Source organism: Stomoxys calcitrans, chromosome 4 (assembly GCF_963082655.1).
Source record: "Stomoxys calcitrans chromosome 4, idStoCalc2.1, whole genome shotgun sequence".
NCBI classification, from domain to species: domain Eukaryota; kingdom Metazoa; phylum Arthropoda; class Insecta; order Diptera; family Muscidae; genus Stomoxys; species Stomoxys calcitrans.
The window spans coordinates 3,943,867-3,970,582 of NC_081555.1; the positions used below are offsets into that span (position 1 = coordinate 3,943,867).

Sequence of the window (26,716 nt, forward strand, 5' to 3'; positions counted from 1 at the left end):
ATAAAATTATGAATACCAACACCAACAATAATAATGGCCAGTCTGAAAGTATAACAAACCAAATTGTTCATATTTTGTTTTATCATCGCAGCAAGGCAATAAAACATGCTGAAATGGACAAAAACATACCATCAGCATCACCTTTAACATAAGTCTAGCTACATACTAGCTACAGCTATCTTGGCCACCTAGACAATATTGGATGTTATTAATATGGTTATAGTCAAATATCATTTATCTGCGGGAGCAGTTTATAGCAGTGAACTGATTCAGTTCACAGTTCAGGTCTTTGCTTTGATTTACAAAAAATCAATGGAAAGGCATAATACATTAACATATTTTTCACTTAATTATAGGGAACACACACATCGATAGCTGTCTAAAGGTGGTGGAGGCTGCCACTGACAAAGCAAATAAATGGGGGAAACATGTAAATGTGGTGGACAACAGCATTAGCGTCGACAACCACCACGAACATGACTGGAAATTAATTTATTAGAAATTTTAGAAAAATAGTTTGGAACTTCAACTTGGAAGCAGGCTAAAAACTTCTCATTCTAAAGGCCTTTTCCCAAGGGATACCCTTAGCCTTATTCCCTAGAAAAAGAAGACAAGTAACACTTGCCTGGGTTTTAAATCCCCCTCATTAACTAATGGCAACTAACTCCAAGTCTCAAAGGTTTAGGGCCAGTTTCAGTCTGATGATGAGGAACAAAAACGGTAAGCCGAAAATTAGCCACAATCATTCAATAATATTAACAATAACAACAACCAAAACCAAACACCACTCTAAAACAACAATCGTGGGATCGTTTTCGAGACTATCATAAACTTTTCAAAACTTAATTAATGAAACTATAAAATGGCCAGTAAACCAGTACAGCATCAGTCAGTATCAGTATCAGCCGCAGCAGTGATTTAAATTTGAGGCTGCATAGCCTCATCCACAGATATCATCCATACACCACACTCACAGCATGAAACAAAAATTGGTAGATAACAGCTGCTGCTGCTGCTGCTGCTTTTGCTCCGAAAAAACATATAAACAAAACATACACCTCATTAAGCGAGGGGGCCAATGGACCCCACACATCGCAAGGCTTCCGCCTAACGTTACCAACGTTAGATGGACTACTGTATCAATAAACTTTATCACTGTTTCAAATGAGCATTAATAGATTTTTAAAAATATTGAATTTCTTACTAAAGCTACTATTAATTCATGATTGAAAAGATTTAAAGTTTTTTTGCGCAACTCGCTTATTTTTCAGTTAAAAATTAAAGCATGAAAAATCGTAAATAAGATCGTTAACTTTTATTAAAAAAAATGGTTATAAAATTTACTTAAAAGACTGTCAATATGTGGGGTTAGCACCAAACTTTAGAGCAAAACCAATATGTTGAAGGCATTTCTTGTTATACTCACCACCATAGGAGGAGGTATACTTGTCTAATCATTCCGTTATTAAAATCCTGAAATATCGGCATGCGACCCTGAAAAGTACATATATTCTTGATCATCTTAACCTTCTAAGTCGATCTAGTCGTGTGTGTCCTGTCCGCCCATCTCTTTGTCTGTGAAAATCAAAAAAGCGGTCGAACGAAGAAAGATTTCCGCTTGAAATTTTGCAGAGAGATTTCTTATCGATGTAGGTAGTTGGGGATTGGGCATATCGGTTCAGCTCCCATATAAGATGGTCGATTTGCTATATTGAGTCCCTAGAAGCCCCAATTGTTATCCGATTTGGCTCAAATTCACACGTTGCGTTCCATACAACTTCGGTCCAAATCGATCAATAACCTGAGATAGCTCCCATATATACCTACCTTCCGATTAGTCTTCTACGGACCCTAGAAGCTTTATTAGTGCAGATCCATGGTAGTGGGTACCCCAAATTCGACATGACCAAACTTTGCACGTTTTGACTTGTTTTTTATTTGGTCTTTCGAACAATCCTTGTTATATTGTGCTAATAGGCTTAATGTCAGGCATCCCCAAGTTTAGTTTGGAGTAATAAAATGTTTTTAATGATCAATCTTACCATTTATAATTCTGTTAATCTGAATACCTTTTATATTTCGGCATTGAACAACCCTTGTGCTGCAATCTTCCAACTGACAGCTCTATCGTAAAGCTTGAAGTTTTTGAGTTTATACGTACTCAGAACGTTTTGATATACGAGCGCTATTTGTGTTGTTTACAGTAACTTAAACGTGAACATTTTCGTGCGATTATTTTTTACATCTTTTTACCTGGATTAACTCAACTACAGTGCATTGATGAACCTAATTAAATTTTTAGCGATGAAGCTCCATCAAGGACCAGTGTTTATCGATTGTATTGTGAATTAGAGGTGTCGCACTTTGGCACGCCGTTCGTACTCGGCTATAAAAAAAGGCCCCGTATCATGGAGCTTAAACTTGAAACGGACTGCACTCACTGATATGTGAAAAGTTTGCCCCTATTCCTTAGTGGAATTTTCATGGGCAAAATTTGCATTTGCATTTGCGTTGTGAATTAAACCGAGGTCGTAATTCACTCCAAGACGAATTTCGTGAAGGTCGTCCAAAATCCTGTGCGCCAACTGATATTGGTAATAAGACCGTCTTGTTACCTATCGTGAGATTAAGACAACCTTAGGCATTACTGGGACCAGCATACATTCAATATTGCATGAATATTTGGCCGTCAAAAACTTTGTTCGCGTTGGATCCCACACAATTTGTCAATCGCTCAAACAGGCTCGTGTCAATTGGTCTAAATAAATGCTCCATCGCTGTGCTTCGAAACACGTCTATGACATCGTTACAGATGATGAATCGTGGATTTATGCGTATGAGCCAGAAAGTAAAGAGCAGTCGACAGTATGGGTATTTCAAGGTGGGCCAAATCCAACAAAAGTTGCTCGCAAGGTTAGGTTAGGTAACAGTCCTTTTACAGACTCACATAGACAATTTTAAGTCCATTGTGATACAGTAGCGACAGACCAAGGCTTCTGGCTGGAATCGAACCCACGACCCCTGCACTGGTAATCCAAGCACGCTACCAACTCGGCTACCGGGCGCCCATTAAAGTCTTGCAAATGATCGCCTGTTTTTTCGAAAAAACTTTACATGTCGCAGTCGTACCACTGGAACAGCGCAGAACAATACGTTTTTTGCCAGTTGTCTTCCGAGAAATCAGGAAAACCAACCGCCGAAGACGAATCACTCTTCACCATTCTCACACATCGTCTCAAAAATTTGCATATTTGAGCAGTCAAAACATCGATTTGAAGAGTCATTCGCCGAGTAGTCCTGACTTGGCACCGAATGACTTCTTTTCCTTCCCGTACGTGAAAAACAAAACGAAAGAGGTCAACGTTTTTCGACATTTGAAGAAGGGGTTGATGTGTTCAGAATGCATGTTTTGGAGATACCTCAATCAGAGTGGCAAAAGTGCTTCGACAATTGGTTCAAACTCTGGCAAAAGTGTATAGATCGTAATCGGGAATATTTTGAAAAACAATAAAGTGATTTTCGATGATTAATATTTGTTTTCGTTCTCAAATCCCGAAATATAAAAGGCAATCCTCGTGTCAATTCTTACTCAAATAGGTCGTCCTTCGAGCAATCCTTTCATATGATTAATGATTAGGTAGAAAAATACCCAAAATAGAGCTGAAAAGTTCAAACTCGTATTAGGAAAAAGGTACTCATTTCAATACAGTTTAAATGGTTTCTACGAGGGCTGCTATATAAATTTCTGGTCTAGGCAACACGAAATTTTGCCAGGTGCAATCTGACATTTTCTAGCATAATCGTACTCAGAATGTTTTGACGTACCACCGTCATTCGTAGTGTTTGCAGTGACTTGACAAAATTAGTTTGACACAAAAATTGAATTAACTCTTTCTCACAACTTTCGACGTGAATTATCTCGACGGGGATGATGATGATGGGTCCCCTACTGTCAGGCAATAGTCAGTCTAAAACGGTAAACTGGTTTAATGAATTCAGTGGTGGCCGACGCTCGCTTAAAGTAGAGTTCCGTGAAGGTCGTCCAAAAACGGATGTTATACCAGAGAACCAGAGTTGACGCCGTGCCTGAACTTATAATGCGAGGTAGTCATGTGACATACAGTGAAATAGAGGCATTTCTTCCACCACCATACATTCGATATTGCACGCCTTGTCATAGAAAAGGTTTGTTTCCGTTAGATTCCGCATACATTCGATATTGCACGCCTTGTCATAGAAAAGGTTTGTTCTCGTTAGATTCCGCACAATTTGATAATCGCTCCAAAAAACGATCGTGTCGATTACTGAAAAGAAATGTTGTGAAAACACCATCGTGATACTTCCATATGCGTTTATAAGACCGTCATAGGCGGCGAATCGTGGATCTATGCGTATGAGCCTGAAACAAAAGAACAATCGACTGTGTGGGTCTCGACGCGAAGACGAGCCAAATTTAAAGTAATTTGTTCGTGGAAGAAACACTTTTAAAGCAAATTGTCGCCTGTTTCTTCGGCAAAACTGATCATGTGGCTACTGTTTCACTTGAGCAATGTAACGGCTCAATTCTGAGTAGTACATCACAATTTGATTGCCTCAAGTCTTAGGAGAAATTCGAATAACGAACAAGAGAAGACGAATCATTGTTCACCATGACAATACAAGCTCTCGCACATCGTCTCAAACCAGCGCCCTTTTGAATGGTCAGAAAGTCGTATTGATGAGTCATCCGCCGTGCAGCCCTGACCAGGCACACAATGATTTCTTTTTAGCACATTAAGATAAAAATTCGTGGCTTTGGAGCTGTCTCAATCTGAGTGAAAAAAGATTGGTTTGAGCGCATGCCAAAGTGTATAATTCATGCTGGAGGATACTTTAAAAAACAATAAAACCATTTTTAGTTATAAAAATTTGCAATTTCATGATTTGAAATGTATATAAGACAGAAATGTGTATAGCAGCCCTCGTATAAAACGATAAATACCGTTTGGTATTAGATTTCAAACCAAATAGGCATTACTTTTAATACCAAACAGTTATTGGCTTCGTACCGAACCGGTATTGTTTTAATTCGATTTTCATTACACACGCTAGTGATCTTTAATTTATTTTTAGCACTAAAAACATATTTTCAAATACAGATATCGTATTAAAATACATTTTTTTAAATTAAAACAAATATTTTATAATGGCGACAATATTTTAGGTACTAAGCTAAAAAAACACTTTTGTCGCCATGATAAGATAATAAGCATGGGGCTCCCAATTCCTAATAGGCTCTATCGTCTGGTATTGAATTAATACCAAATGGTGCTAAAAAGCTTGCCAATAAAGAGTTTAAAATAATACCAACAGGTATTGACAACATTTCGTCTTTTTCTATCAGTGTAGGAAATCATAAAAACATTTGTATGTACTTCGTTTCCAAAAAAAGAAAAATTTAGGAAATTTATTAAAATATGGTTTGGTATTAGATTTATAACCAAATAGGTATTGCTTTTGATACCAAACAGTTGTTGGCTTTCTTACCAAACGCTCAATTCCTAATAGGCTCTATCGTCTGGTATTGAATTAATACCAAATGGTACTAAAATGTTTGCCAATAAAGGGATTAAAATAATACCAACAGGTATTAACAACATATCGTCTCTTTCTATCAGTGTAGAAAATCATAAGAACATTTTTATGACTTCATTTAAAAGAAAAGTTTAGAAAAACTTACAATATATTATTTTTTATAAATTATTTTATCATTTCGTTTTTTAGAAATGTAGTTCCAAAGCAGCTTCTATTTATTTTTTATTCAGATAACTTTTGGTTTCTATTTTTATTTTCCCATCTTTGTAATAAACAATTCCCTAAATGCATTTCTTCATAATCTCTCTAAATCTAAGTGCCCACAAATATATAAACCTATTTTCCCCATTATCCCTGCTCATTGTGGCCTTATCGTTGAACATCTTCTGCCTATTAACGATAATTTCTTCCAATAATTTTGTTTGGAATCAGGTCCCACTACCATAAAATATATATATGTGGGTATTTTAGCATTAATTACAAACTTAAAGAAACAAAAACAAAAAACAAAAATGTTGTTAAAAGAAACACTTTTTGTTGGGTGGGTTGCAGACATCTGATGCTCTCATTAGGCCACTACTACTGTCCATTGTGATCAAGTTCTCAATGATGATGATCACAATCATAATGACCGTCATCATAGTTCGACCAAAAGGCTAAAACAAGAAGAAAAAAAACGACAAGCTAAACTTAAGTATTTACCATCAACAAATCGGCTACTGTAAAAAGTCAATTTGTGGGTTCTGCTTTCACTGCTCTCTGCAGTCCATGTCCCATGGTATGCCATCGATGGTTATGGTGCGGCATCTCATAAAGGTTTTGTTTTATTGGCGTTGTTGTTGGTGACATTTGCTTATCTCAAGTGATTTTTTATAGTGTCAGTGAGACAAGTTTTTGTTTGTTTGTTGGAATGGTAGCCTGCTCTGGCCTGCCATCATCATCATCATCGCCGTCATCGATTCCCATTACGATTGTTCATTTGCTTTTTGAACTTCGGTGTCTGGTGTCTGCTCCTATGCTGGCTGTCTGGTGCTAATTTACATAATGTTATTTGCGATCGAGACCCTTGGTTAAGTTTTGATAGGGCCTTATATTCATCCATCTGAGGCTTTGAAGCGTGTGATCGTGTTGTTTGTCTGTGAGGTTCTGGGAGTTTTTTTTCTTTTGGTGCTCGCTTTTCAAATCGTTCACTTAGTTATTCAAAATGTATTCATAAGCACTTTTAAGAGCAATCTCAGCGTTCATTCATAAAAACGCAAAGGTGAAATGAAACGAATCCAATGAGGCATTACCACCATACCATACAGTGATTGATAAAAGTATGCGTCAAAAAGTAAAGTGATTTATATGTTGATTCCCTATATGTCATAAGAATTACATTTACAGTAGAATACTTTTATTTTGGAGATCTCAGTCGTTCATTGGTTTACGCCTATGACGCTTATCACATGAGAGAACATCAGAATATTTCATCGGCAGCTATTCCCTGAATAATACTGGTGATATTTCTAAGGCCGTTAGTTTAGGTTGGAGTGGCAGTCTGTTAATCCTACGACCTCCGCAACGATAATCGGAGCACGCTTCCTATTCAACTACCGAAGCGCTTAGTGATGCATATAGTGATGTTGCTTAGCAGCTCCACTAAAGTCCCCTCTGTTCCCTAATGGAATATTCTTGAGTAAGCAAATCTTGGGCCTGAGGTTCCCAGCATTAATAGAAAATAGAGAGGACATGAGGACATGGGTGCGAGACCTAATTTGGGTCTTAAAGATCAAAATCCTACCTTTAAATAAAAAATATACCATAACATCATTGCTGTATCATCACGAAGTCTCCTTACAGCCATAACTCAATCGCCGTAGCAAACTTTTGTTAGTCAGTGTTGCTATTTCAACGGTCCATTAAGATTTGTACAAGAAGAAAGTGCGTGTGACCACTCAAATCCACGAATTAAACAAACTTCTCCACTTCCTTGTAGGAGATAGCCCGGACACTAGCAGAGCTTTGTATGCAAAAAAAAAACACTTCAGCCTAATTGAATTCCCCCGTATGCAGACCTTTTAAATGTCAAGTTAGCATTTGTTTTAATTAAAGATGTAGCGTCAGTGGCATTTTAAAATGCCTACTTTACCGTTTGTTGTTAACACTTGTTCTTGGGCCAGCTTTGATGTCTCCAGAGCTCTCTTAGGGGCCATTGAAGAGTTAAAGGCAGAAAAAAGGGGGTTTAAGGTCTTCAATGGTGTGCCAGCTATGGTGTATGGGCAAACCGGCAAACAGAAGCTCTGCGAAGTACTTGATTGTTGGGCAATAAAAAGAAAACGACAAGGATGCGATACTGCAAAATGTCCAGGTTGCAAATAAATTTGTCTGGAAATAATTGCCGCCACATACCGGCAGAAGCTTAAAGGCCAAACACGCAACAAAGCACTCACCCAAGACCGGGCGAGCGATCGACCGGTCAGTCAGACGATATGTGGTGCATTATCACCATCAACTGCCACCAACACCAACACCACCATCAACAGGAATCGGAAGAAGAACTGCTGGCCGCCACTACTGCTGAAGTGATCATGAAGACAGAATTTCATTAAGCACCTTTAGCGCGAGTTTTTATTGTCGCCTATCTGGCATTGAAGGCTGCTTATCCGCAACACTCAATGGCACCCAGTGCACCGCCAGCAGCAGGAACGACGACGACACCAAAGACGACAAACAACACCAATAACGGCCAAAGAGAAGCTAAGCTGACAATCTTTTAATGGCTCGCTTCGAAACATGAAAAAATACTCAACTTTTATCGATTAATGTCTCAGAGCCGCAGCTACTGGGCTCTATTGAAACTCTATGAAAAAAGAGACCGCCGCCGCCACTATCGCCAGCTCCACCACCACCACCACCAGCACCAGCACCAGCACTGTTGCGCAATAACTTTTGTCGCTTTAAATAGTAATACGGGGACTGCAACAGAGTCCTCCACCACCAGAATGAAGTTGCGGGAAGCGTTCTACTTGCCTGTCTGCCTGCATGATCTCTGCCTTTAGCTAGAGTGTTGACGTGTATTTTATGCAAGTGTTGTATGGGCGATTAGAAACTCCTTGGACAAGCGAATGAGGCCGGTCGACATCAGTTCAGGCGCTAATGTCGCCGCAGCAAACACCTTGACCATGATGATGTTGATGTTGATGACGCTTCGTTTCCTGACCAAACTCACTTAACGGAGTGCAGTGCAGTTCAGTTTTTTTTTTTTTGTTGAGCCGGCTTGGTCATGATATAGCCAGTTTGTTGTTGCCTTTGGGTAGTGTTGCATGCGTCGCCTGTTGGCCTTCCTGGTGGTCACCAAGTAATAAATGAATGCAATATTCACATGCAACAAACAATTTGATGATATTCCAGATTCTGACAAATGGTACAAATGAAGCAAACGCTTGATTATAGCCCATACTGCTGTTGCTGCTGCCTTTGGCTACTTATATTTATTGATGCAGATGTAAAATGGATTTCCTTTGATCTTTTTTGCCAACTCTTTGGCTTTAAATGGCATAGAAAGGCTAAAAAATCCGAAGAGAAAGGAATTTGGCAAACAAAGAAGGCAAGTTTATCATGGAAAACGATAGGATTCAATTGATTTGACTATTTTTTTAGACACATAGATATGAAGACTGAAATTTGAATGGTTGTAATAAACTTCAGTTTTGATAGCATTTAAAAAAAAGAGGCTTTTTTACTATTTTACATAGAGAATATCTCATACTTCTTCTATTGTCACTATGGAAGACTAATACGGGAATAAATATTTAGCCACGTGAATGGTGTAAAAGTTGAGGTTAATGGTCCATAATGGTAGCTCAGAATAGCAAAGATCAAAGCCCCCATAGGCCACATCTATCACGCAGCACGTATAAATTAAATAACACATAGGCGTTACACATATCAAAACAGACAATTAATGACTTAAATCGCCGCACAGTGGGATGTGATGGTAACAAGGAGTAAAAAATCTGCCGTTTGAGAACGGGTAGAGATAATTCTTTGAAGTTCTGAATAGTCAGAGCTGAGGTGTCAGTGGGGTGTTCTGGGCGCCTCTTGGTAGGCCTTAAAATTGATTACCTCGACCTTTCGGACTTCTGAAGTACCATTTGTCAGACACAGTCTTGTATTGATGCAACTCTGGTATTGGCATCTGGGAGATCATGCGGCACAAATGACTCAAAGCTAGAGGACAGAGTGAGTCTGGGGTCTACATTGAGAACCCAGTGACTGAGGTCTGGTTTCGACTGACTGACCATAATACGGTCCTGCAGGCGGAGATCCGGGTGATCATGGAATGCGTGAGGCGGTGTGGCGTGAACGCAAGGACGTAGAGTTTGAAAATCTTTACGGACAGTAAACTGACCAGTAGCACAATAATAACCACGACGGTAAGGTCACAATCGTGACTGAAATCACAATCGCAATTGAAAACTTTGTAATTTTCATTTAAAAAATCAATTGATTCAATAATTTTTTAATCGAATCTTATAAAAATGTTCAAATACGATTATGGTGCTTAAGTTAATTCGATTAAAGGATATTTTGTACCCTACAATATAAAGGGAAGAAGATTTCGAAGACTCATAAGTCCCACACTTCGACAAATCTATAGAACCGGTTCTACGTGCCAAACTAACCCGATGGAGTCCTTCATCAGCCAAAGGCTGTCTCCTCAGTGCACAACACACTGCTACGACAACAACAATAAACCTATGGGGCACCTCTAACCGACACCCGTCATTTTTTGAAAATCCTCCGTGATTCTCCTCACGGAGATCCTCAAGTTCATGTACCAGGAGGTAAACTTCTGGGTACCGAATATTGAAATTAATTGGAATTTTCCAAAAATACAAAAAGTTTTTAACTGAATCAATTAAAATATTTATTGAAAATTTTAAAAATTTCAATCATATTTTTAATTGGATTAATTAAAATATTTATTGAAAATTTCCAAAATTTCCATATTTTTTAAATAGAATATGGAATTATTTTAACAGAAAAAATGTTCGTATACTTTTTTCAAAACGATGATTGATTTTATCAATTTCATAATTGAATCCGTTGCAAACAAAAAATTAATTGAGAAAATTTATTTCGTGACTGAAACCGATTTTTTTTCAGTGTATAGACCGATCTGCCGATTCAGGGCCTTAAGCCCATAAGCATTTATTAACCGATTTCGCTGAAATTTGTAGCAGAAAGATTTATTAGGCTGTCGATATCCAAACCGAATAGGGTCCAGATCGGACCATATTTGGATATAGTTGCCATATAGACCGTTCAGCCGATATAGGGTCTTAGTCCCATAAGAGGCGCATTTATTAACCGATTCAGGGCCTTAAGCCCATAAAAAGCCGCATTTATTACCCGATTTCGCTGAAATTTGTAGCTGCTAGATTTAGTTGGCCTGTTGATATCCAAACCGAATAAGGTCCACATCGGACCATATTTGGATATAGTTGCCATATAGACCGTTCAGCCAATCACTAAGACCCTAGTCCCATAGGAGGCGCATTTATTAACCGATTTTGCTGAAATTTGGAACAGTGATTGCCCACTCCATGTCCGAACAGAGTACTATTTGGATACTTTTATTATCATGATAGAGAGAGTCCAAAGTTCGGCACGTCCGAACTTAATACTTTTTTATTCCCTCCACCATAGGTTGCAAATATGCCCATTAAGGAACTGAGGCAAACTTCCCGCGTATCACTAAGTACTGTCCTAAAGCTCAATTATGAGGGTCTCCTTTTTATAGCCGAGTCCGAAAGGCGTGCCGCAGAGCGACCCCTCTTTGGGGAGAAGTTTTTACATGGCAAAGTACCTCACAAATGTCGTCAGTATTAGGGGGAGATAACCAGAGCCAATTTTTTTATAATGTTCTTGTCAGAATTCGTACCCAGGCATTCAGCGTCAAAGGCGGACTTGCTAACCTCAACGTTAAATTGGCCTCCTCCATCTTCATAGGATGGGGGTATACTTATTTCGTTTGTAACACATCGAAATATGGATCTGAAACCCAACAAAGTGTATATATCCTGGATCATATTGACATTCCAACTCAATTTAGCCATGTCCGCCCATTTGTCTGTCTGTTTGTCGAAAGCTCGATAACTGTCTAACTTACTTAGCACAAATAATTCCTATTAGGGTAGGTTATTTGGAATTGTAAATGGGTCATATCGGTCCATAACTTGATAAGGCTGCCATATAAACCGATCTCGCATCTTTAGCCTCTAGAGGGCGCTTTTCTAATCCGGTTTGGATGAAATTTTACATGAGCTGTTGTGTTTTGTCTTCCAGCAAATGTGCCAAATATGGTTCAAATCGACGCATAAACTGATTTAGCTGCCATATAAACCGATTTACAGATTTGACTTTTTGACTCTCTATTGGGCGCAATTACTATTCGATTTGCAAGTAGCGTTTTGTTATGACTCTCAACAGCCGAGCCAAGTATGTTCTAAATCGATCCATAACCTGATAAAATTCCCATATAAAAAGATCGCCCGATTTCACTTCTTGAGCCTTTAGAGGGCGTTTTGTTATGACTCCCAACAGCCGAGCCAAGTATGTTCCAAATCGGTCCATAACCTGATAAAATTCCCATATAAAAAGATCGCCCGATTTCACTTCTTGAGCCTTTAGAGGGCGTTTTGTTATGACTCCCAACAGCCGAGCCAAATATGGTCCAAATCGGTCCATAACCTGATATAACTCCCATATAAAAAGATCGCCCGATTTCACTTCTAGAGCCTTTAGAGGGCGTTTTGTTATGACTCTCAACAGCCGAGCCAAATATGGTCCAAATCGGTCCCTAACCTGATATAACTCCCATATAAACCGATCTCCCGATTTCACTTTTAGAGCCATTAGAGAGCGAAATAACTATCCGATTTGGCTGAGATTATGAACGTGGTGTGTTGTTTGACATCTAACAGCGCTGACAAGTGCGGTCCATATCGGTCTGTCTCATATATATATGTGCTATATATTTGAAAAAGTCATTCAAAGAACTTGTGTCATGCGGAGGGTATATTAAATTCGGCCGGGACGAACCGCTTTTACTTGTTACTTGTTTTTTTTTTATCTTGCCTTCAAATAATTCTCTGTTTCCCTTTTAAAACTCTACGCCTCATCGAAAATTCTTACCGATAAGCTTAGTCTTGGTAATATTCGAATAGGCACCTGTAGCTGAAAATTTAATTTTAGAAGCGCTTTAGAGTATAAAATGATTTGATTTTTTTGGATCTTCAGTCAATAAAATCTTGCACTTCGAATGGGACTCTCTAGAGAACATAAGCTTATTTAATATAAACCTAAGACGAATTATTGCAGCAAACTCTGCAATTTGTCATTAAATGTTGATAGCGATTTACAACATCGGTAGCTGCGGGTGCGTTTTGCATCATTGTCTCTCCGACCACGATTGAAGTCCTCTATGTGTTTCATCATTGGCATATTTACGATTACCTCTACTACCTTTGGTATGGTCAGTGTCTCTATAACTTCGTTTGAAGTCTCACGACCCTTATGTATCATCGGCATTTCTGCGACCATCTTTGTAGTACACTATGCTCTGTCGCATTAGTCCACATTTAAAGTCACACACACACATTTAAAGGTTTTTGTACCATCTGCGTCTCCATGGCTCCATTACAAATCTGCTACCTTCTGTATCATCAGTGAAGTTCACTATGTTCTGCAGCAACAGTGTCTCTTCGACCACACTTGGAGTCCACTATGTTCTCTATTTTCAGATTCACTACTACCACTTTTAAACTTTACTTTGGTCGGCCTCATTAAGGTCCCTTCTACCATATTTGCCCTCTATTTTCAATTTCTGTTTGTGAGAAATTTTCCCCCTTTTTCCTATATGCCCAGTACCAGCCCAATTTGGAATTGGAATTGTCTGCATCTTCTGTATCTCAACGACCACATTTGAAGTCCGCTATGTTCTGCTTCTGCAAGAAGTTCAAGATACGTTCGGGTTATGAACCTTAAAACCAAATCTTAAGACTTTACCAATAAAAAATTTTCTGGGCAAGTTCTTCTTTTAACTATTAGGTTAGGTTGAAAAGAGGGTGCAGATATCAAACCACCCCATGCCACTATGGACATCCACCTAAGCCGGTAGTCGGCTTGTTGTGCGCTCTAAAAACTATAAAGTAACCTCTAAAAAGAAAATTTTAAGCTAGGAATTCCATGCAACTTTTAAAATCCGGGCAACGACAAAGCAAATGCTCCAACGTCTCGTCATCTTCCCCGCATGCCCTACACATGCTATTACTTGCCGCACCGATTTCACATAAGTGAGCTCGTAGTCCTATGTGTCGCCCGTTATGTAACTTAGTGTAGAGTATTGGCTGAAGTTCGTTGGTGGGATTGCTTTCGAGGGTCTTCATGCCAAATTGTTTGCTGAATTTGATTTGAAAGCCATCACCAATATTACGATTGCTGAAAACTGCCTTAAATTCCGTTTAACTACAATGCCTTTGAGGTCCTGAGCTAAACCGCCCAGTAGAAGATCATTAATTCAGTATAGGTTTTCAGCCGCATAAATCATACGAAAAAGAAACTAATGATGATGTTACGACTAACAGATCCAAAGACCACACAGCTACCTACGAAAAAAAGAGCTATGAAGAAAATTTTGTTTCGTTGTTTTTTTTTTTTTTTTTGTTGCTGCTGCCTTCCAAGGTGTATCTTGGAACAGAAATGTTTATTTGCTTTGTAGTAGCTAATAATTCGGTGAAAGAACTACTACTCTTTGCAGGCCTTGTGTTTTTTGGTTTTTGGTTGGGGGGGGGGGGGAGTTGGGGAATAAGGGGCGCTCTATGTATTTTATGTTATTCCGTGTCTTTATGGTAAAATATTCATATGCCAACGTCTGTCCAACGTTTCGTCCGTCCGTTCATCTATGCTGGGATGTTGTGTGCGGCAAAAGCATAACAGCATTTGAAAAGTAAATGGCAAAAATTTGAAATTGTAAAGCATTTCTTAGAGGAGCCTCCATGGCTTCGCATACACATGACTTACATGTGTTGTTTTCAATGCTCACGATTTTAAAATTCAAACCAATGACGCGAGAATCCAGTCACGTTTTTGACTGCTGCGTCTATCGACGAAAGCTTCATTCAGCCAGTACATAGCTAGCCAGTCAGCCTCATTGATTCATAATCTAAGCAGCTTGCCAGCCAGTCAGCCACTCTTTGGCTTGCTCTTAGCATGGCTAGCCAACTACAAATAAGCTGCAAGTGTTCAGGACAGGAAAAAATTTGTATCACTTAAATATCCGCACATATATTCCCATTCCCATTGCCATTCTCCATGCCCTCATCAGAGCAAGCAGCCATCCATCCATACATATTAGCCAGCCAACAGCCACAAGCCACTTGCAAATCACACAAGGGGCGGCGTTTTGTGGCCCCAACCATTCATATATTCGAAACATGCTGCCGCTGCCAACGCTGCTGATGGCTCAGTTTCCATTGCCTGCCTGCCTGCTCCAATGCGACGGCGGCGACTCATGCGAAACAACATTGTGTGTTTTTAATAACGTTCTCCATTTTTTGTTTGGCAGTTTAGACCAGGCCGGCCATATGCATATTGGCCAGACTTATTTTGTGTCTTTCGCTTCAGTTTAGTTTTGTGAAAGCATCACATTTACATATCGAACTACTAATGAAGCACGCTGAGAAGTCAAATTTGCAATGACATTTGCTTTTACCAGTTTTCGATTTGTTCTTAGCTCCACTTGGCCGCGCAGACCAAGGCTTAGAAGCACCACCACCACCACCACCACCATCATTGCTGCACATTGTGGGCAAGCAAAGCTTTGAGGATAATTGGAATTGTCAGTAACACAGCGCAACGATGCTGGGAGCGCGCGCGCTCGCGCCCATTGCAAATGATGAACGACACCATGGCGTCAGGAATGATGTGTCTTCGTTTTCAGGGAAAACGGCGCCAAATATTTAAACATAAATGGCCATAGCAATAGTTACTGGCCCCCAAAGTTACTCGATGCTTTACACATTTTGAGTAGAGGGTTGTGAATAACCATATAGGCTCTCTTAATGATTTGGAAAATTTTCTAGGAAATATAAATTTTAAACTACAATACACCTTTACTTTACCTTTGCACTACTTATTGAGTTTTGCCTCAATGGAAATTGAGACTCTAATGGTTTGGGAAATTTTGGAATTCAAGAAGGCTATCCACCCAACTCCCATCTCATTTTTCCAGCATTGCCTTGACCAATCATCCGGGTAATCACTTTGCAACTCTTCTCTGCTAAAAATTTCTGGCAATTTTCTTCACTTCATTCATAGAAGAAGAATTTATGGCCGTAATGCCATGGTGCCTGTTGGCTTCTGGCTTCTGGTGTCTATGGCAATGATGTGATGCATTGCCCATAAACCATGGGTGATGATTGCTTTAGCTGCCGCTGGTGGTGATGTTTTTCGCATGTTGGTGTATCCCAGTGTTTTACAAGTAAATGACTTGATTAATCAATCGTCAATCGTCTTGTACGCAACATTGTTCGTCTGTCGTCCGTTGTCGCTGTCCAGCGACCAGCAGCCATCGAACATCATTCGACGTCCTTCCTTTCCACATCGTGTCACACACAAAACAATCACATTAACAATTTCATTTTAATGTATTTTGTTTTAACCATTCCGTCACGCATTGCCTTCACCTGACTGGGTAGGACAACTTACGAGACAGACAGACGGACAATTGTATGGCTGGAAGCAGATTTCGTCTCTCTCTCTCCCTCTCTCTTGGACTAAATCAGTTGCTTAATGTTGGTGCCTCTGAATCGCCAGAGGCCTACGCAGTCGGCAGCCACTTTTGGTTTTGGGATGAAGATACACTGCTGCCAAGTATGTAATCATCGAATTGCAGTTGTTACAACACTCTCGTATTTAATGTTGTATGACAATTTCAGAGTTTGCCGAAAATGGTGGGACAATTTTGCGAGAATTCCTGCTGTGCACTGTCTTCAAGTCAACCAGCCAGCCAGCCAGCCAGCCAGCCAGCCAGCCAGCCAGCCAGCCAGCCAGCCAGCCAGCCAGCCAGCCAGCTAGTTGGCCTAATGGTGATGACAGTAACGGACAAATTTTCCTATATATCGACCCAAATACGGTAACGGTTCCTCCAATTGCGCTCGCCTCCAATGATTGTCTGTTAACGCGCTCGCAGTGTGTTGATTACTTTTGCACCCGCTTGATGGACGAGCGTGGCAACTTCATACACTCCGCTCCATCTACACATCTACATTGTCATTGTTAAAATATTGTCACATAATTGGCTGCTGTTGATCGATTACTTTTTGTATCCCACCATCATTCAGCCACGCTTGAGACAAATGTGTTGACTGAAATCAAAAACTTGGACAGTGGTTGAGAAAAATTACTGAAAGTGGAGAGTGATACAATGCTAAACATGAGCATATCCTTAATTTAGAACTTTTTATTTTTAATTATGAAATATTGGGTTGCCCAAAAAGTAATTGCGGATTTTTAATAAAACTTAGAATGAACTTTAATCAAATATACTTTTTTACACTTTTTTTCTAAAGCAAGCTAAAAGTAACAGCTGATAATTGACAGAAGAAAGAATGCAATTACAGAGTCACAAGCTGTGAAAAAATTTGTCAACGCCGACTATATGAAAAATCCGCAATTAATTTTTGGGCAACCCAATAGATTCCTACTGTCCTCAGCTACTATGTAGCGAAATAAAAAGCTATGGAAAGGTCTATAGTTATAGGTAGGGGGAAATTAAGAAACTCGAATCATAACTTTTGTGAAAATTGAATTGGAAATTGCAAATGTTGCCCACGAACATTCCACTAAGGAACAGGGGCAAACTTCCCACATATCAATGAGTGCAGTCCGATTCAAGTTTAAGCTCGGCCTCCTTTTTATAGCCGAGTCTGAACGGCGTGCCGCAGAGCGACACCTCTTTGGAGAGAAGTTTTACATGGCATAGTACCCCACAAATGTTGCCAGCATTAGTAGGAGAAAACCACCGCTAAACATTTTTTTTTTATGGTTTTGTCAGGATTCGAACCCAGACGTTCAGCGTCATAGGCGGACATGCTAACCTCTGCGCTACGTTGACCTCCGTATAATACAGTTGCTTGAGAATTGATAAAAAACGGGTAGTCGAGGAGGTATTCTTTTTTCTTCAGGATCCTCTAAACCGGCCCTAGAGACACTAATATTGCTTAAGGCAGTGGTTATTTGCATAAAATGGCGTTGATAGGGAAATAACCAAAACATATAACGGCTCAAACAGTGTTAAGGAATCTTGACTTCAACGATAACACATTAAGTCGTAGAGACACTGATGTTGCAGAAGAAAATGAGTCTCGAAAAAGGATAGTTACAAATGAAAATCTTAAAAATATTCACAAAATTTACTCCAACTGCAGTTGCTGGCGTCAATGGCATGACCACATTAAAAAAAAATGTATAGCCATAAACAAAAATTTCGACAAATAAACTTCTTTAAAAAAAATTTTTGGAACTTTGTTTACGACAAAATTGCCAGATCGTTTATGATAAATTCATGCAAGAATTTGTGATGGAAACAAAATGTAAAGACAGACGGAGTCCTATGACGCTGAAGGACTGGATTTGTATCCTGGCGAGAACTTCATAAAAAATATTCGTCGGTGGTTATACTCCCCTAAAGCTGGCGACATTTCTGAAGTAGTATGTCATGTAAAAACTTTTCTCCAAAGAGATGTGGCATTGCGGCTTGCCGTTCGGACTCGGCTATAAAAAGAGGTCCCTTATCATTGGGCTTAAACTTGAATTGGGCATCACTTATTCCTTAATGGAATGTTCATGGGAAAATTTCCATTATGCAGACAGACAGACACAGCCAGATCTTATCAGAATGTGTTTGAATCGATGCGTATAATTATCTATCAATCTCTCTTTGAACAAATGCTCCAAGTTGCAATACCCTATACCGTAGAAGTGCTATCAATACTGACTGCTGACTGACCGACCATTACTCATTGAAAAAAAAAATCACCTCCTCACAATCTCTGTCATATGGAAGAGATAAACAAAGCCAACAGTTTATCTTTTCATTTGAAAAAGAGATGGAAAAGATAAACAAAGCAAACGATTCATCTTTTCGTGTAAAACAGCATTTTTTGCTGTAAACACAAAATTTTTTACTTAAAAGAATTTTTTAATTTCCCCGTAAAAAGGCTATCCTTTACCACAAAAAAAAGTTCCTTTTGATGTGCATTTACAATTAAAAGTTGCAAATTATCGACTAAAGTTCAACTGTAGAGGGAAATATTACAAAAATGGTACATCCTAACATAACCTAACCTAGCCTAGGTTAGGTAAGAATGGCAGTCCTTTACAGACTCACTTAGACAATTTTAAGTCCATTGTGATACCACAGTAGCGACAGACCAAGGCTTTCGACGCAAATCGAACCCACAACCTCTGCACTGGTAATCCAAGCACACTACCAACTCGGCTACCCAAATAAAAGGAATTTATTGGTCGAAAAAATATTTCGAATATTTTATTTGCTTGCGTCTATTTGTCCAATAGACGGATATTTTTAAAATTAATAAAAAGTTGTAACTTTTATTTTTCTGAATTTTAAAATTTTTTCTCAATGCCATCTTCGAGTTTTCCAAAGACCTCACTGTGCACTCGTTGCAATGTGATTGTGGTGTCACTTATTGTCTTTTGTTTTGGCTGATGAATCAAGTAATTTTGTCATCATTCCCGGACTGATCGACACCGCTTGCATACTAACATAAATAGCCGGAGCCAAATGCATTGCAAGAGCATCATGGTCCATAGATTTTTGCAGTGCAACACGAAATCGTCAGCAGCCGCTGCGGCAACAGCAACTACCGAACAAGGCCATAAATTAAACATTGTCGTTGAGTGAAAATGAGGCTTATAAAGTCAGCAGGAGGTAATGATAGTTGCCAACACGGGTGACAATTTAATTGGAGTACTAAACCTCCTATCCCGCCTGCTTGGATTTCACATCCCCTCTGAAGATCTTTTGCCCGACTATTAAGAAAACTCCTAGAAAATCAAATCATATGCAAGAGCTCAAATTTCTTTGGCCTTAATTTGTAGCGAGTTCTTACACTTGTCTACGCCAAGGAAGTGGTAGTGGACCATCATAAATCACAAACAAATTAGAGCCGCCAGGTATTTACTTTGTTAACAACACTTAAGTTCTGGGGGTCTTAGGTTCCCTCTTGCCAAAAACGTAAAAGAGAAAATCAAAGCACACATATATGCGTACCCACACCCTTGCAAGATGGGCCAGTTTGGTTGAGTTTGCAGGTTTTGCCTTGGCGCCACAGCCGCAGTTTATCAATTATTTATAAATGCTCCAAAATGTTTACTCTCTACCCAGGCAAGGGGCTTTGGCTACTTAAGCTGTTGGTCAGGGGCCACAACCCAAAAAAAAACAAAAGATGTTGAACGAAAAACTGCGTGTCAAAAGCCTGTATGCTGTAGCTGAAGTCCCAGCATCTTCATCAGTGCATGAGTGAATGGCAAATGGTAAGTGGTGGCAAGGCAGCGTCTGTTGTTTGGCATTTCTTTGGGCTTCTTACCGGGGATTTTCACATTCGACAACAAGATATTGCCCACAAACACGTAATCTCCCAATTAGAGTCTGTTGCCTCCTTTCGAATTCAATCTTTGTTTTTCGGCCACAGACACTCTCATAGCCAGCCATACAGCCAGCTAGCCATTCTTGTGTCTACATATCGATATATTAATTGCCTCCGATGATGGACCCACCGCATACCCAACGCTTTGCATTTCGCCAACGAAGAAATGTTTTGCAAAAATTCACATTTCACACGGTTTCAAAGGCAGAGCTGGTGTGCAGCTCTTTCACAGGCAGGCGTAAGGCTTAATACTTGTTTTTAATAATGTCATCGTCTCCCTAGAACACACACGAAGCCCAGGATGCTAAACTCAACTCTTAATTAGCACTCTAGGTGGCGGTGATTACTAGGTACAGAGGTAGAGAGAGGGAAGTTCGAACCTGCCTTAAACTTGTTTCCGAAACCAAGTGCCACATTTCATGGTGGACACTCTTTTTTTTTCGGCCGTGTTTTAAGCCTTCTTAATACCTCAGTCATCGCCATCCACTTGCGAAATCGCATCGATAAATGTGCTCAAATATACAAAATGCATTCGCATTTAAGCGACTGGAAAACAATTAAATTGAATTGAAACTCCTAAAATCAGACCATAATTTGTCGATTTAATGACTTTTTGTGCAAAAAGAGAGAGAGACGGGAAATTATGAAAAAATGATATTGATGAGATGGCTACAGTCAACGGTATGGGGTGTTAAGACCAAATTTAAGAAAAGAAAACTAGGGAAGATCAGATGTTGCAAGGAAAGAAGTAAGGAAATGAAGGAATATCGGCCAATAACATATAAGCCTTAAAATTCAAAAATTTTAGTTTTGTAGGGCAAAGTAATACTTTTCATAAAATCCTTAGGAGTATGAAACCTAAAACTTTGGGTTTCAGTAATGTTATGGTTGCCGTTCGGACGATTAAATCCCATTTAACAACACAAAAAAAAGATAATTCAAAAGATTTTTCTCTTGATCGAAAGATTTTGGTAATGATTGACATCCAAAGTAAAGAATCCTCAAAATGTAAATGCTATCTCTAAATTTAAGTCCCTATATTGTTACAGGTAGAAATTTCCGTTTCGAGTTTGAATCGCTGACTGATTCTCATATTACTTTTTAATTAATTTCTGGAAACATTTTTAATTTTCTCGCGAGCGTTCGAAACTTAACCTCTGCGCCACATAAACTGCCAATTTCCCCATGAACATTCCATTAAGGAACAAAGGCGCACTTCTCCCTTACCAATGAGTGCTGACTGATTCAAGTTTAAGCTCAATGATAAGAGTGCTCCCTTTTATAGCCGAGTCCTACCGTCATGCTTCAGTGCGACACCTTTTTGTGAAGAAGTTTTTACATGGCTGCCATACCAAATGGAACAGTAACTCACAAATGTTGCCAGCATTAGGAGGGGATAACCCCAGCTGAAAATGTTTTTCTGAAGTTCTCGCCAGGATTCGAATCAGGATTCGTTCATCGTCATAGGCGGACATGCTAACTTCTGCGCTACGGTGGCCTCCACCTCTGCGTCACGGTAACCTCTAATTATTCTGATCTTATTCTGCGGGATCTTGAACCCGCGCATATGGTTGACGGGCTTGCTTTGCTTTCGAAATTTAAGTTTAAACCATAGGCAACACACTACTGCCGTATACGGGCCATATCATGGAAGGGATAGAAATTTAAGGTCAACACTAGTATGAGTACTGCCTCAAACACGTCTAGAATCATAGCCTGAAAGAAAAAACCAACTTGAGTGTCTTTCAAGTTCACAAGATACATAAACAGTTGATTTTTTTATGTTAACAATTGTTTCTTTTGCAGTCAAATTTGATTATTTTACAGTAAAATTTGTTGCTTTTACAGTAAAAGTTAATTTTCTTGCAATAAAAATTGATTCTTTTACAGTCAAAGTTGATTGCTTTACAGTAAAAGTGGATTTTTCTATAGTGAAAGTTGATACCCATAGAATAAAAGTTGATTCTTTTACTAGCTTTACAGTTAATCTTTTCTATCATTCCAATTCAGAGATAATGAGTGCTTAACATTGAATGATGTTTCTATCGCACATACTTTTGAAAGCAAACATTCTTTTGGGAAATTTGGTCCATGTCGTTTCTAGACTTCTACTTACTCATTCAGGTCGCCAAAGACGGGACCTATGATGCCATACCCGAAATCAACTAAAGTTCTCCAATGTTTTTTATGATTTTTTCTCCAACTTCTGATAATGAGTTTCAAGCAGTGTTGCCGTTTTTTGGTAGGTTCCTACTAAAATTGGAAGATTTTCATTCTCTTGATAGTTTGGTAGTCTGACCTCAAATTTTGGTAGATTTTTTCAACACGTCGTCGTTGGGGAGAACTCAATACTACTTTACTTCCTACCGTTTCTGTGTATTTGATAATAGTGCAGAATAAAACCATAGATGTCGACTGGCCAAATACTGTTACAAGAGGTTAAATGTTTAAAATTTCAAGAAAAAAATGCATAAATTCTGATATTGACTCTAACCTGCACGAGTGTTAAGGGATCTCTACCAAATTTCGTAATTTCTGGTTAAGAAATCCGGGTTTTATGCCTTCAATTCCTTCAATCGGAAACTGGACTATATGGCAGCTAAAAAAATATGATCAGATCTGGACTGGATGTTGAAGGACCATGCAACTCTCCGTAACGTCGAAAATGGGTGGTAAAAATGAATTTCTGGGCTCAAACCCTTAAATCGAGAGATCGCCTTATCCAAACTCAGTGCCGTGGTTCATTGAAATCGGGCAAAAATAAGATTTTTGTGAACTCAAGGTTTAAAACCTTTGGACTGTAGGGTTGAAAATGTATAATTTGATGTGTTTGAAATGGGATGGCCACACCTTAGTGGGTATGAAAAATATATATAATTTTTGGCTTGAAGAACGTTTGGTTGGTTTTGGTTGGGTTTGGCAAGATTTTCCCCAAATGTCGGTAGGAAATCATTTTCCTGAGTGGCAACACTGTTTTCAACTTGTCTTCCTCCACTTTGTCCTCCTATAAATTTTCAGGTTTTTCCTGTATGCGTAAATGCAATATGAATTTCATGCTGAGACTCCTTCTTCCATTCTTACAGTATGACCTAGCCAAAACCACGTCAGTATTTGGCTTGTCGTGCAATCTAAATATAGGTTGATTTTTTAAGAGCTATGGGAAAGTTTTTCAAAAAATAAAACGCATAAAATTCAGAAAAAATTTATGAAATATTCATTTGAATCGATAGTACGGTCCGTATAATTAAATGTTTGAAGATTATTTCATTCAAATGTTGACCATGACTGCACCTCAAATGGTCCATCGGCTTAGTCCAATTTTGGCATACTCTTTCTTACATTTCGGCCGGTATCTCATGAATAAATGATTCAATGTTGTCTTGCAATGCGTCAATGTAAGCGGGCTTCTCTGTATAGACTTGAGCTTTAACATAGCGCCATAAAAAATATTCTAAAGGCTTTAATTCGTTAATTGGACGCCTTAATGTCCATTTGACCGGTGGAATAAAATGTTCACCGAACCACATGTCATGCAAGCAAGTCAAGCTCTTGCATTTTAAGCAAAAAATGTTGGATATCATCTCTCGATAGCGCTCACCATTCACAGTTATGGTTCGCATCATCTTTAAAGAAGTACGGTCCATTGTAGCCACCAGCCCATAAACCGCACCAAACTGTGACTTTTTCTGGATGCATTGGTAGCTCTTGCAATACTTCTGGCTGATCTTCACTCCAACATCGACAATTCTGCTTATTTACGAACCCATTGAGCCAAAAATGAGCTTCGTCGCTGGAATGGAAGAAGCGCGCGATGAACTTTCTTAAGAGAGCACGCATTTTGATAAAAAAATTGAATAATTTGCAAGCGTTGTTCGTTTGTAAGACGATTCATGGTTAAATTATAGACCAAACTGAAGATGTTTGACAGTGAAACAAACAGGAAACGTGCGTGAGCTGTTTAAACCAATGTTGCCAGAAAGATAATAGCTAAAAAATCACCCTTTACTATAAAGAAACCTCGAAAAAGATAATCAATATTAGGAATTCCGTGCTACTTACAAAATTGTTTTCCATAAAACGCCCTTAAGTTGCTTCATGTCTGGTATTTTGTCCCCTCCTCAGTACCGGTGTCTGCTAGCCGCGATATTTAACGAAATAATTTTCTGCCTTTGGGGAGAAGTTTTAACATTTCAAAGAACCTCACAAATGTCGCCAGCATTGGTAGCTTAAAATTAAATCCGACAGCCCTCATTGATATGTGAGAAGTTTGCTCCTGTTCCTTAATGGAATGTTCATGGACAAATTTTCAATTTTCTGCCTTTTAAGACAAAGATAATTTTTTTGCGTTTTTTGTTTATTTGTCTACCGAAAGTTGATTACTGATCGAAGATTTTCTGCAACCACGTTTTTATCGTTATCCTACCGTTACTTCTTATCCATATAAAAAAAACGTGTAGCCTTGTAGAAAATGACTTATCGAACGACATACTTATCCTTGGCTTTGCTATTGGAGTGTTTCCCTTTACCCTTATCTCCAAAGATCACCTTATCTCCTTGTCAATATTTTTGAAGGAACTTTGAGATATTTTTTATGTTTCATCTTCTATAAAATCTTGTGTGATGTCTTTACTGTGCTTACCTTATGATCGGTTATAATGTGTCGCCCTATCACTGTTGCTAACTTTGAGACAATAATGTGCAATTTTAGCACTGCATCATAGCAATTCCCAGCGATGACAACTTTTACTAGTTGTTGTTGGTATTTTAAAAATGGCGTCGCTTAATTATAAAACGCACCATGCTGCGTCGTCATTTTAACTAGCCTGCCGCTGCTGCCGCCTTGGTTGTTTCCCCAACTACTAGTATCTTGAATCACTGGGCTTGTTGGACTCTAGAGCTGTCTAGCTTGCTGCTTGGATTGGCCTAGGCCAATGTGTGTGGTCCGTTTCTGCATAATCGAGTTGAGCTTATTCACTCATTCGTTGGCCAACTCATTGCTCAGCCTGTGATTTGCTTTGTTTTAGATATTTTTTCCTCCTTCCCAGTAGTGGACAGACACATGAAATAATTTATCCAACCCAGTAAGACTCTTGGATATTGCTTTGCAACAGCCAATGGAGCAGCAAGCTTTGTGCGGCCACTGCTGCCGTTTAAATGAAGTGATCGTTTAAATTGTGCGGCGGCGGTGAATGTTATTCACTTGGATTTGTTGTCGATCATGATGATAATGATGATGATGTTGTTGTTATTCAATTCATATGAATCAAAAGCAATTGGGCCAAGTTGAATGTTGTTAAACCCGAGTCCCCGGTCTGTTGTGGCCGGTGGGGGGTTGCGCAAGGGGAACTTTAAACGAGCCGACACTAAGCTTACAAAAATTATGGTAATTAAAAGGTGTTTCGATTTGGCCAATAAGCAGTTTTTTACCTACGCCACTTGGTTTGGCATTTCTTGTAATCAACTTGTCGTGGCTGCTCTACATGTGGGGTCCAATGGCGTCGGCGGCGGCGGTGGTTGTCGTGGCGGCAGCCTACAAAAATTAACCGCAGACCCAGAAATTCATATTTATGATAGCCAAACTACCAAAAACACAACAAACCAAACCAAATAAATCTCTTTTCGGTAAACCATAAGCAAGTCTAAGATACGATGTTCAAAGTTATGGGCAAAATCAAAAACAAGTCACAGTACACGATGTTTAGAGTTGGAACAACTCCAAGCTAGATATCTAGTAAGGACAGACAGACAGACCAGGTTGATTTGAGCAACGACATAAGCATTAAGGCCACACAGAATTGTTTCCATTGTGGTGGGTGGCCATTCGCTTGCATTTCAACTAAGTACTCATACGTTGAGATGGATGTCACCACTTTAGGCACAAAAACACCATGGGCTCTGCCCGGTGAAAAGCATGAAAAGGATATCGATTGAATTCGAGCTTTTAGGATATTCAAAATTAACCCATTGTGCATAGCCAGAGTCCATTTATTCTAGTTTGATCCATGAGTCTTCAAGAACACCAGCCAAAACTTACCAACCAATCAATGTTCTATGCTTGGCATGTTGTGCACACTGCGCCACAATATTGCCACAGCGATCTCTTAACAATGATGATGATGATGATGATGACACAAGTCCCAGTGCCTTATGAATGCTAAAATGAAATCTCTGTTCTGTTCTTTCTATTCCATTTGCAGACGATACTCAACTCCATGCACAAGTACCAACCCCGGTTTCATTTGGTGCGAGCCAACGACATCATAAAACTACCATACTCCACGTTCAGGACGTATGTTTTCAAGGAGACGGAATTCATAGCTGTGACTGCATATCAAAATGAAAAGGTACGTATGTTCGCCCATCTCCTCCCCATCTCCTAGTCTCGTCATATTCACTACACGTCCTCGCCACGTCAATTCCAG

The 26,716-nt window shown here is 39.2% G+C and overlaps 1 protein-coding gene across 4 annotated transcripts in view; it reads left to right on the forward strand.

Annotated features, from left to right (window-relative positions):
* LOC106093085 (optomotor-blind protein) overlaps positions 1 to 26,716 on the forward strand; it is a 153,241-nt gene that overhangs the window by 114,577 nt on the left and 11,948 nt on the right. For all 4 annotated transcript variants that reach the window (XM_059368306.1, XM_059368309.1, XM_059368308.1 and 1 more), the window contains exon 4: positions 26,492 to 26,638. In XM_059368306.1, the coding sequence (XP_059224289.1) occupies positions 26,492 to 26,638 (147 nt within the window). The remainder of the gene's footprint in view (positions 1 to 26,491; positions 26,639 to 26,716) is intronic.